This window comes from Bombus affinis, chromosome 16 (genome assembly GCF_024516045.1).
Source record: "Bombus affinis isolate iyBomAffi1 chromosome 16, iyBomAffi1.2, whole genome shotgun sequence".
Taxonomy (NCBI): Eukaryota; Metazoa; Arthropoda; class Insecta; order Hymenoptera; family Apidae; genus Bombus; species Bombus affinis.
Window position 1 is genome coordinate 3,758,093 of NC_066359.1, and position 13,390 is coordinate 3,771,482.

At 35.6% G+C, this 13,390-nt stretch overlaps 1 protein-coding gene and 1 long non-coding RNA gene across 5 annotated transcripts in view; both read left to right on the forward strand.

Moving 5' to 3' along the window:
* The window catches only part of LOC126925454 (mitochondrial carrier protein Rim2), a 16,603-nt gene continuing 3,213 nt past the window's right edge, over nucleotides 1–13,390 (forward strand). For all 4 annotated transcript variants that reach the window (XR_007713933.1, XR_007713932.1, XM_050741016.1 and 1 more), the window contains exons 1-5: nucleotides 1–292; nucleotides 1,961–2,146; nucleotides 3,212–3,486; nucleotides 10,713–10,831; nucleotides 13,130–13,343. Coding sequence is in view for 2 of the 4 variants with exons in the window: in XM_050741016.1 (XP_050596973.1) it covers nucleotides 252–292; nucleotides 1,961–2,146; nucleotides 3,212–3,486; nucleotides 10,713–10,831; nucleotides 13,130–13,343 (835 nt within the window). In the remaining 2 variants the exon portion in view is untranslated. The remainder of the gene's footprint in view (nucleotides 293–1,960; nucleotides 2,147–3,211; nucleotides 3,487–10,712; nucleotides 10,832–13,129; nucleotides 13,344–13,390) is intronic.
* On the forward strand, nucleotides 6,817–8,280 carry LOC126925464 (uncharacterized). The gene is made up of 2 exons (XR_007713938.1): nucleotides 6,817–7,747; nucleotides 7,833–8,280. It is a non-coding gene; the product is annotated as an uncharacterized LOC126925464 (long non-coding RNA).

Genomic DNA, 13,390 nt, shown 5'->3' on the forward strand with positions numbered 1-13,390 from the left:
GTAAACGGTGCGCCATACGGTTGCGATCAATGCAATCAGTTGTTGCCGGGCTGTTGAACGTATTGGTGGTGTTCTTCGTTCATACTTTTTTAATTTGATTGTCGAGACAAGAGCCAAGTTAACTATTGAAAGAATACATTGCAATTGTACGCAATTTCTCTGCGTTTCTCGCATGTGAACTTGACAGTGTATTTTTTGTTCTGTTTTTTCTCGAAGTTAATGTTCTCAGAGTGACAGGATTAAGTGGAAGAATGTTGGATCGCGATACCGCGATACATCTCGTCGCCGGAGGGTGGGTTTCTCATGTCTTTTCCCTTTATATCAAATTCGACATTCAGTGAATTTAGATTAGAATTAGGAACTTATATATAACAAAGTAACAAATTAAGATAAGGAACTTACGTCGTAGATTGACGCCGGCTATTTCGACGAAAAGTATTTATTAACAAAATATACATACATACATATACATGCGTTTTGCGCAGTAGCTATAATATATAAAAATATTGTGCGCTTCTGGACAAGCGCATTCCTAGAAATTTCTACAGAAACGTGACTCAGGAGAATTCCGTAATGTTAAATGCTGCGACATTGTTCGCCGGCTCACGGTTGTTACGTCATTCTTAGACTAGCTCGTGTATGTCTTGCTTATGCGTAATTGATCGCTCAAATTTAGAAACTACGATGTTATTTTCGGTCTGTGTCAGATAATTTTTCACGTCTATGTTGAGTCTCCGATCGCTGCGATGTATATCATCGAAATTCCAATTTGGTTCGAAATAATATCGCGCGTAGTATAATACGCATTATAACCGGCTTCTCAATGAGGGGTACATGTTTTTACGACGAATCTACGTATGGCTTTCTGAAACTGTTTCTTAGACGTTCTACCATTTGTAGTGATATTTTTACGAAAATATTTGAACACTTACCACAGAATTTTTTTTATGAATATATTATGTGCATTATACGAATCTTTTTGAAGTTTCGTTAGCACTGTAATGACACACGACTATCATGACTTCAATAACAAAATTTGAAACTAATCCGTAAATATATATAAAAGTCTCATAACATTTATTACAAATGTACGCATATTAGAAGGAAGTAAACAGCACGAATAAGCGGGCCTAAGCAAATAATATTGAAGATGTTCTCACTATATATTGTGGCCTATTGATATAGTGAGTAATTGATTTTCCAAATATTTTGGTAATCTTTGTGAAGCATATGTTTCAAGCAAATATTTTGTAACTTCTATATACATTTTCAGATCCATTATTAATTTTACCAATATAGTCACGATAGTCGTGCCTGGTTAGAATGCTAATGAGATTTCAATATGTTTTGTCTAAGCCATTGAGCCTTTGTATATGAATTCATTAGACTTTATTGAAACTGAATTCGATTATCTAAGAATTTTTGTATTTAAAAGCGGTACGTCTCCTTTGTTATATCACATATGCATTACAAATTTAGGAATATATTTACATCCTAATAATAGTGTGCATTGATAATTGTAGAACACATCTTATTACCATAAGTTAATAATCATACCTAGTAGAAGGTTTTCGACCAAACGATTAGCGTTACAAATCTTTTTCTTATTTACGCTATGCCAACTCTACTTTTCAATCTGTTTTAAATGTTTTTAATTAGTTTCATTTTATTACGTTTGATTGACAATTTTGTACAGATGTAGTATATATGTTTCGTTTGGTGCGTAATAAATATATGAATTATAAATTTACAAACGAATAATATTACAAATAATTTGTCATCATATATAGATACGTATTAACATCGTAATGTTACATACATATATTAGACGAAACGTCTGAGAAAAGATAGTTTCGTACGTATAAAATTTTGTCCTTTATTTCAATTTATCAAACTTTCGTATCAACTTCCTGTTGACCTCTTCATTAATTTCTTATTAATTGGATTTTTTGTTTCGCAGAGTGGCTGGGACGACCGGTGCGATAGTTACTTGCCCCTTAGAAGTGGTTAAAACGCGTTTACAATCTTCCTCATCCGGCTTCTATCCACCCCCAGTGAACAAGGAACTCACTTCGGGTCATGTAACGTGCAAAAGTTTCCCGAAACCGGAACAGAGGAGAAGACTGTGCACTGGAGGGTATACAAGGTAACTTCATCAATACCTCTGTATAATTAATTACATTTATGACGAAAACAATTGACGATTGTTGTTCTTTTAGATTAGTTAAAAATATAGATCAAATTTAGATTAGTATCGAAATTCGAATTTGTTTTCAAAAAGGAAGAGCATGAATTGATACTCGGAGCACCGATTTCTTCACGAAGCAACGAACCTGCTTATCGTTATTTCAGCGGATTATATTTCTTCTTGTCTCGTGCCTGTCTATGTTATACATTAGCTAATTGCGTTTGAAACCCTGTTTACTTTGTCGGGACATATTGAATTGTACAATGATTGTGACATTAGAGAAGATGGGGCATGCAAACTAAATTTACGTGATGTTCGAACGTGTTCCAAACACGTCCGAGATGGTCCAGCGCCGATGCTCAACTAATTCCTACATTCGCGGCATGCCTGGTTAAAAATAAAGCCTCGACCAAGTATATGCGTCGCGTTGTTGATTCTAGAAATCCTGACGAGGGTGTTCTTCTCAAGAATTCAAGCCTGCAATACTTCTACGTTAATCTTCAATTTTTTATAGAATTAGTTAATTTATACTATTGCCCATAAGTAGATTGCGGATATTTATGCAATTTCATATTTCTATGAATATACCTAAAGAAATAGAATCTAGATGCTTGTTTTGTTTATTAAATATTATAACAAATAAATAAGTGTTCTACTTTAAATACTTCGGATACTTTTATATGTTATAAGCATTTCGTAGACTCTTTAATCTTCATCTTTCAATTTATATTTATTGTATTATCGTCTAGTCTAATTTTTTACATCATTTGTATCATACGTATCATATAATATAAAACACTAGATATAATAAAACTTGATAGGGTATTTTTAATAAATACAACGATGTCCTAATACTTTATGGTCGATAGTGTAGTTTAATTCTGTACGCGTTAGATTAATCTGTGAAGCGAGAAAAATATGAAAATATAGTTGAAAAAGCTTCGATGACAGAACGGAATAAAAATGAATGGAACTTTATTTATATGTTTAATAGTTAATCGAAGTTCATTGTACTGATTCCAGGCACGCTTTGGTTGCTCTCTCTCACTTTGGCGCATCCTCTTCTCCAGGAGGCTCTCCCCATAGTCACTCCGCGCCCGGTATATTCCAATGCATCAAGTATATCGTAAAGAACGAAGGTACTCGTGCCCTGTTCAAAGGATTGGGCCCCAACCTCGTAGGAGTCGCACCATCCAGGGCGATCTACTTCTGTGCCTATTCGAAAAGCAAAGTCGCGTTTAACGCGATCTTCCCCCCGGACACCGCTATTGTGCACGTGGTCTCCGCATTCTGTGCCGGTAAGTTTATCGTTCTACTTCCGTTCTTATCGATCAGACCCGTATTTTCATCGGCTCTGCTGCAGCTTGATTTCGATGTGATTGATTTTAGCTACTGCTGTGATGTAATGTATGTCTTAAGCGAAGGAGGAATGATTGAGAAGCGTTACTTGAAAGCTCGAATGTGTTGTGCATTACAGATGATTATATGAATGATAATTTGATAGATCAGATATAGGTATGTTACTAAAATGACCGCACAGATGGGATTATTAAGGACTATTTTATCGTTTCAAGGTATTTTCGGATGAAATTTCTTTCCATTCAAATCAGTCTTTATGGAGCGATTTTTTTAAAGCACAGTGTTATACAAATTAGAAAATTGACAGTACTATCGACGTTGATCGTTTTCCATCGAATCAAAGAAACTTTTGACGATTTACGTAGTGGAAAATGAAAAGAGCAAGCATAATGATCGAAGCGTAAAATTGCATCGTTGAATAGAACAAAGACGAATAGCTGAGCACAGAAATAGACGTATGTATGTATATATGAAGATCTAGCTGAGGCATCGGCCGACCAGGCACAATGCGTTAGGATCACGTAGTCTGTCTCTTTTCTCTCAGAACAATCAAGGCGGCCACTGATAACGAGCTCAGTGGGGTCATGTCGCGCGTCACTCGCTGTTATCTAGTTGAATGGACTGCCGTAAATAACTGGTTTCAATCATTGCTGTTTCTGATCTCTTCTAACGCGATAACATGACATTACATTCGATTCCGTATGTTTGATAATTCACATCGTCTACTTTGTTTAGTTATCGTATAACAAAGAACAAAATCTTTGTAAATTTCTGTCCTCGTGGAATCTCTCTAAATACTTCCACAGGAGTTCTTATCATCAATTTGTTCTATAAACGTTTGCATAATATAAAGTCAATTATCTGAATGAAAATTGTCGTTCGACATTGATAATATCATGAATTAAGCGATGCTTATTTTAGTTCTCAGAAATTGTGATGAGTAATTGCAATTAATTGAAGAATCTGCTTGGCTTGCTTAATTGGCAGATAACTCTTATCCGGAAAGAACAGAACTTCAAGTGCCAGATTATTCTTTTGGATACTAATTTCTCTGCAGGGGTGCTGTGTGTAATACTCACTGTATCCAACAATCCACAGTAGAGCCAGTAATTAATAAAATTGGTTAGACAAGAAAAGGAGCCCGATCACGGTATGTAATTTAGCTTATGCTTCTGGTGGCACGTAAGCTCCTTTTCGAAGGGTCTTCCTTTCTGCTTGGTCGAAAACGTGCGGCTGATCACGTAGTCGCCTAACAGCTGATTTTTCATCAGCTGCCCCGTACCAGTGACCCAGTTTTCCCCCATTCGAAGTGACTACACAACTTAAGATTTCATAATTCGAAACTGACGTTATATTTTTTTAATTCTTTGCATTTGTTTCATTTCTTTGACGTCTTGAGTTTTCGGACAAATGGAATTTAGTTGCTTAAAGAATTATAAAAAAAATCGTGTCCAATATAATTTTTAGAATCTTAGATCTTAGTTTTCCATTGCATATTTTTCTCGAAATAACAAATATTCTGCATCTTCCTCTACTACTTCGAATCTTCTTCGCTGGATTCTCTGTTTCTGTTAGGCTTACGATCTGTCAGTCTTGCTCCTTCTTCACGATTTATCTCATCTGCGTACAATTGCATCCAAATGGCTTTGAAACACTCGCTGTTGTAGTACTTATGGCTCTCATGCGTCCTTGCATCATGGTTGCATGTGACAAGAAACTTGCGAAGGCTTAATTTGATGTTGCTGAAGTCTCCGTTATTTTCCCTCTAGATCATTTTCGGAACGCGATGCCTCGTGACTATCGTGTGATTTCACGACTGAAAGATTTTTGATAAAGAAAATTTATTAGTGACTGGATAACAAAATTGACCCGAATAATTTGGTCAATATAATCAAACGCGGAGTTAAGTATATTTTTAATATTTCATATCTGTCTCGATATTTCATATTTATCTTATTCTTCTGAAAAAAAATCTTTGAAAAAATCAAACGAAATTTATCGTGTTTGTCACTTTTCTACATAATTTTAGCCAAAATTCAACTGCATCTGATAATGAAGATCACGGATACTTGGTAATGAATGCTTAGAGAAAAAGCACGGTTTATGGATTGTCGGTTTAGGTCGTAAATAGCCGACAGGTAGAGCGGTCATTGAAATTACATGGCTGTTCGATGTTAAAAATAGAAGACTGCCACGAGAACACTGGGATCTCTTCAATGAAACACCACTTTTACCTGACTGGCGACAGCGTTTTTCTCTTCAAACTTTTTATCAAGCCGCTACGCCTCTTTTGATTTTTAGTTTCCGCTTTGTATTATGTTCTTCGAGATTGGTTTGACTGCGATTATTTGTCTCACGCGACCGATAATGCTTTGCATACACGTTATGCAAATTTCTATTTACATCACTGGTGCATAACAAATGCGATCGTATACTCGCAGCTAAAATGTGTAACGAAATTGAGAAAGATATTGTTCAAATAGGAGCGATTATGGAAATCATCGAGCGCCTATAATTGCAAGTTTTGTCAAGTTTATGATCTAGTTCTAAGCTGATAAAGTTACTAGGTAGCATATTTTGAATGTTCACATGGAAAAGAAATTTTCCGTATTTATAAATTGGTCACTAAAGACTGCGATTGTTTATTGGCCGTGTCTTGAGTTTGCAAGCAGATATTCCGTCCTATTGACCCAGTTTGTAATGACCCACGCAGGCAATCATCCCGGCCAACGCACTGTTTACCACCGGTGCATCGCTTGCGACGCGACGCGTCCGGATTACGCAAGCGTTTTGCACGCGTCCTTCGAATCTTGAAATGCTATTAACCTACTGTGACACTTGGATTGGAATATGCGAGAATTAATGTATCGGAGATCTTGCTGATGTTAGAATATTAGAATATTGAAGATCGAGATATTTCAATAGGGGTATTTGAAATATTTGAAATAGTGGACACTGGAATAGTTGGAATACTGAAATACATGTAGTGGTAGTGAGGTGTAGATACAGTGGCACACGAAAATATTCGAACATTTACTACAGAACTTTTTTATGTATATACTATGTGCATTGTACTGCCTATATGTATATGTATATGTATATGTATTGATATGTGTAAATGTTTATATATATATATATATATATAAATGTAAAAAATATATATATATGTATATATATGTATATTATATATATATACATATATATATATATATATGTATATAATGTTTATATATATATAAATATATATATATAATATATATAATATATATATTATAATATTATATATATATATAAACATTATGTACGATATATATAGTGGATACGTGCATAGTGATAACCTCGTTTGTAACAGGCTGTGAACCTGCAATATAAATAATACTATGCTGTGTACAGAATTTTTTAAAACTTCATTAGCATTGTAACGAGACACTACTATCCTAATTATAATAGCAAAATTTGAAACCAATCTGAAAATGTATAAGGCCTTTATTGCAAATATACGCTCAAATGAAAAATTAGTATAAAGCATGAATAGTAGTCTTAAATGTATAAATAACAATGAAAATAGTTTCACTATATGTATATTATTATATATGTGTCTTATTAATGTGGTAAATAATTGACTGTTAACATACTTTGGTAGCCTTGCGAAGTATATGTTTCTAATAAATATTTTGTAACTTCTATATACGTTTTCAGTTCCGTTTCAAATTTTTCCAATATTAATCATAGTTTTATCTCGTTATAGCGCTAATGACATTTCAAAATATATACATAATATATACATAAAATATTTTTCTCAGCCACTGTATATCTGGTTCCCACGGTTTGATGTTTTCTAAATCCTGAAGTTAATATTAATATTAATCTTTCAAGTACGAAAGTTCACCAAAACTACTATAACTGTTAGAGTGCATCTTTAAGTCCAGCATCCAAAGTAACTCAAAGTGTGTCACCTAGGAATCTCGGGTTTCAAATCGATATGCGGCGGTTCTAGTGTTTCCCTCCACAGTAAGATAGGTCAAACAGTATTTCTCAGATTTTGCTGAGCTGAAGTATCTGCTTATTAGTACTCGAAAGAATGTCAAATAGCTGTAACGTGGCATTACGCATAGAAACAGCCTTAAAACTATCTCGAACGTCTTGACCGTATATGTACGAAAAATGGAGGATCAATAAACAAGAAATATCGTCGTAAATGTATTTTACGTTACTACTGTATTTATGAAACATATCAAAGGCGAGGACAAACTGTTGCACAGTAAGAATTTACTTCTTTTTTCAGATCAGCGTGAGTGTGCTGTTACGATAAGATAAATTTATAATTTGCAATAATTTACGGAAGTCTATGGCGAATAACACGCCACGTTAATCGCGTATAATCTCGCGTGTTCTGATTCGCAACGCCGTTGGATGAAAATTGACGAAGCGTGTTTACGATGGAATCACGTTACACTCGTGACAACGTGCAAAAGTATACGGGGAAGTCATCAATTGCCGGACTCCATTGGAATGCCGAGCACTGCGTACTGTGTGCGCTAAGCGATACTTGTTTACTGCTTATTTTAGGTTATCTGTGACGATTCTCATTTACGTTGACCTTGATTATATACCTGTGTAATTTCGTTCTAAGATACTACGTATCTTTGATGAATTTGAGACAAGAAGTTGAAGAAAATTTTACAAAGAAAATGATTGGGAATAGGGTTATTAATAAATATAAAATTTCTGGACTTTGAGCTTTGTAAGTCTAAAAATTTGAATTTTTCAATCTTTAAGTCTGATGATCTTGGACATTGAAATTTGTCAGTTTACTCATACTCGGACACAGCAGTATCTCTGTATTTGTATGCTTCGTACAAAAGGAAGTGGTAATGTTGTATTGCTCATTGTACAAAGATATGGATTATTTATTATAGGTAAAGAATACATAAATAATTTCTTCCTAACAATAACATGTAATTGTACAATAGATTTTTAACAAAAAATTGTCTGATTTCCAGGTCCTCGGTAATATTAGAATATTTGTTTACATTCTGCGATTCAGCAATTCTTGGAAATTAAGTTTTCGAACTTGCAGAATAGATTTATTTTGTATAATTAATACCAGGGGTAATTGACACCGATATGTTTATATGTAGTACACCATGAGATTTAACATATCACAGAAAAAAGGATAAAAGTTTTCGTGAAATTGTACCATTATTAGCATTAATCATAGCAGATATTATTAAAGAATATGAAGAAGAAGACTGCATCGTATATAACCAGTTAACTGTTACGACCTCTTTCAAAAGCGTGTACTTAAAATGTGTCGCAAAGAATAAGCGATGACGAGTATACTTGTCAAACACAGCTAACTGGTTATGAAACAGAGAGGTCAACCTCTTTTTTATTAAAACTCTATTGTACAATTAAATGTTAGCGTTAGGAAGAAGATGTTGACGTATTTTTATGCTGCGATAAATGATCCATATTCTCGTATAATATGCGAGTAACTGTATATGCTACTTTTATTCTCATGCTGCTACACCTATGCTAAGTACAATATGTAGGAACACCATCTGTTTGTAAGCACATAAGTTTCACATCGGGTGCGTCTATGAATAATTCTTTTACAATGCCATTCACGGTGGCCATGGAGTATCTTCTACTCCTGGTGCCACCCAATTCCGGGATATCCACGTCCATTCCTATGGCTTTGGTATATGATCCCGTGGGATCTGCCAGCATCCTCACCTAAATTTCAACGAATTTTCTATCTTATACTATACTTAAGTGAAGGTCGATCTTACTACTTTCATAGAGTAAATTATGTTTCAGCTTCGGAGCCAATAACCCTACAAATCTTAGAAAGTCATTATCATTCATTGACGTCAGTACCTTATCATTTGCTCCTTTGGCATTTCCCCAAGCAGACATCACGAATGGATCATTCACAGACACGCAGATTATCTCTTCAAAGCCAAAGAATTTCAGGTTTGTCGATCTGAATTAGCAAATAAGTTTCTGTATATTACAAAGTTAAGTGAAATTATCGTTCGTGTTCTGAAATGCTTTTTGCAATAGCCAAAAGTCACGATAATAATTACAAGAGAGTTAACAGTTATGCCGAAGACGTTACTTTTCGATAAATCCTCTGAGATGGACCCTAGAACATCCTGGAACAAAAGCCCCAGGGACTCCAAAGATGATGGCTTTCTTATTAGCAACCAGATCCAGAATATTTCTTCGATTTTCCGGCAGAGCTTCGTACAAGATCGCGCTGGGCAATTTGTCGCCTTTTCTAATTGCAGGCATTTCTGTGTAAAAACTAGGACAGTTCTGAACTTCGCCTCTGATTTCAGAGTGATTAGGAACACGTGAAATAACTATCGATTCATTTGTTCAACTCGACGTCCTCGATTCTCGTAAACGTGGATGGGGTGAACATCTAACGTATAAATTCGTTTCTTACTTCATCGCATTTCATTGTCCATTGAAAAGATCGATTGTTGTCGTAAGTACGATAATTTTAGAAGTTGGCATGTTTACAGGAATCAGTGGATCGATCGGGGAATTTCTGCCAGCGACAGACTAGATTTGGATTCACGAAAAAGAATTCAACCCGCCATTCGTTTCTTGGCTCGAATGTATTCGTTGCTTGTTAGGTGGATGGCGCAACTGCTATTGAATTACCATAGACATTAGAAGGTCGAGTTATCTGTGGTCATAGTCGTTCCACAGCGTTTGTTTTAAACGAATTTATCTGCTAATCGGCTCTTTAAAGGTCTACGGTCTAAAATTAGACCATTATAAGGAAATACAGCGTGGCAGTTTTGTATCTTACTTACTCTATTCTTCTCCAGTTCTTTTGTTTGGAATATCGTAGGACGAGACTAAATTAATTTGAAAAGAGATAAATTCCTGCAACTTTGGATGTAAACATTGAATTGTTTTTTTTTCAGAAGGATATTCCTGGATTTTTTTTTTTTTTTTTGTTTTTTTTGCATGTTTTTTTTAGCTGGCGCGTTGCGTTGGCGGTCTAAACATCGCTTCTCCGAAGACCATCTTCGAGAAACAGACTTTAGGGAGCCAGTAAATTAGCTCTTGAAGAGGGCTCAGACAGTCGCAGTTCGCCCCACACGTACTGATCGGATTAAAGACACGTGCATTCATTTTTCAGGTTTCGTGGCATGCACGTTGACAAATCCTATTTGGTTCGTGAAGACCAGGCTGCAGCTGGACCATCGAACAAACAAAATCACCGCGATGGGGTGTGTGCAAAGGATATATCGCCAATCGGTACGAAAATTCTCTTCTGAGGACACTCCTCGTTCCATGAGACATGTCATATTGGAACATCTTGGAAGACTTTTTTTAATCTATTATACCATTGCATATGATCAGTAGCGTATCATCGGAAAGTTTCCCCACCACCCACAGTCAAACACACTGGTACACGGTCTGTGGTCGACACTGTTGCATCCTGTATCATCAATTCACTGATTAGATAGCCTCTGTAATACTATAGGGGTAACGAGCTCTAAACCACATGTTCCTGACATCGGACAGGGGAACTATATTAACTGTATTCTGATTTTAGGAAGCAGGGTATATTTAAGGTTGTAGATCCCTCTTGGGACTGGGAGAGCAAGGATGAAAGAGTTTGATAGTATGCTCTTGAGGCTGATGATTGACTTAGAAAGAACGGAGAGTATGTGGTGAATGCTATACAACAATTTCATTTGTTTTCTTTAAATTAAAACTGGTTCTGAGGCTTAGGAAATGCGAGACCTTAAACCTGTTGTCAATCGAAAGTCAACATAACATAATGTTGCAACTGTCACGACATACAATGTACAATCCGATTCGGTAGCCAACGATATTTTTACGATCATAGATGTATAGGATCCGAGTGCCAAATATATCTGGATCTTTAACATTTTCGGCATAATTCATTACAGAATGATAAAATCGCGTATCGTTATCTAGAGCCATGATTTAACTAGGAGCTCTTCGAACACTTACTATAATGTAAACAAAATTTATTTAGAATGTCAAATCGTGGTGTCATTTTCGTATGGTTTGATTACGTCTCGCAGACGTCGCATTTGCATCGCAATTGCAGCAGAGCCAATTCTAAAATTGTCCCTACGAACTACGAATAGTTAAAATGCGCCGAAAATATCTTCTAGATGAGAAAACAACGTTTTTCTTTATGGCAAGTAATCTATTAGTTCATACTGCGTCATGCTGTCGGACTTTTTGTAGCCGGCGTCTAAGTTACGTTAGTTTTGTTTTTTTCGTTCAATAAAAAGAGACTGGAACTGTTGTTACGTAAAGAAGAACTAGCAGAACTATAAAGCTGAGTTTATGAATAGGACAGATATATTTTGATAAGCGAATAAATTATGTATGAAGCATACACAAGTGAAAAGCACAAAAAGACTAAGTTTTAATAGAATTCAGCACTTTGGCCACTTATCATTAAAAGACTGGACGAAACAAAAAAATTCTCATAAATAATAATCGCGAGAAGGAATGAATAGTTTGTTAGAAATTATAGTTAGAAATATAGTTCTAGCAATTTCTATGGTGCAATATTACCCCACCATTTATCAGGCAATTATATACTTTCGCTTTTCTCTCGCTGTGATCGCACAACACGCGTGTACATGCAGCGATAAGGTTGATTAGGTAGACAGTTTTGTACGATAGAATCCTCCGTTCATAACCCACGTCTTTCCATTCTAGCTTCTCTACGCCTATTTGTATTACCATATCTGTTAGCGAGTTTCATTTTCGCCTATACTATATTGTTCCTGAAAATCAGAGAATTTCATATTCAAACAAAAAGGTCAATATTTTCTGAAGCACTTACGATGTAGATATTAATTAACTTATTGGAATATTATACTTTTACGATTTCTTTTCTAATATAAATCCAGTCAATAATTTTAATTCACGGAAAATTCCACTATCGCGTGCTTGCGAATCAGAGACAGAAAATTAGCAATCAAAAAGTAATACAGCGTGAATGGTGGCTCCTAAGGAAGGCTAATCTTGATAGCTCAACGATAAATTGTATCAAGTTATTATTCATCCTCGAAATTTAACGTCTGCCTTATCTTTGAATGTAAATATCTCTGGTACGCATTCTTCAGATAATTTCTTTATTGGGAACAGTATGTTCCCATATTATGACAAGTTTGACAAACTGGTTGAATGCATAACTACATGTATCATGTTTTTATCGAATATTTAATTTTAAATTCATGATACTCTGATTTTCTTGAGCTTCTTACGCATATAGCGAAGCAGCGCACTCATTTTGCCAACAAATTGACCGTAGCGTGTCAAGAATATACATATTTGAAAAGAAGATTCTCGTATGACATATTTACCAGTTTAAAAATAAGGAATTATTCTTTGACTATTTAGTTGCAGCTCTCATTGTTGGCAGGCTGGGTGTTTTAGATTACCCAAGACTAACAATTAACAACATCAGACAATCTCACATTCCTTCCATAGGAAACTAGGAGTATGATAAGTCTTGATGGTCGATGAAACTCGAGTTAAGACTATATATTGTATTTTCAGGGTATCCTGGGATTCTACAAAGGCATTATAGCCTCCTACGTAGGAATAAGCGAGACTGTGATACATTTTGTGATCTACGAGGCCGTGAAGGCCTCTTTAGCGACGTACAAGGCCAGCAGCGCAGACAATCGCAAAACATTGCGCGATTTCTTAGAGTTCATGGCGGCGGGCTCGTTCTCAAAAACGATCGCCTCCACCATCGCTTACCCCCATGGTAAGGTCGGCTGTATTGTATAATTCTGCCATCACGAAATGCAAGCT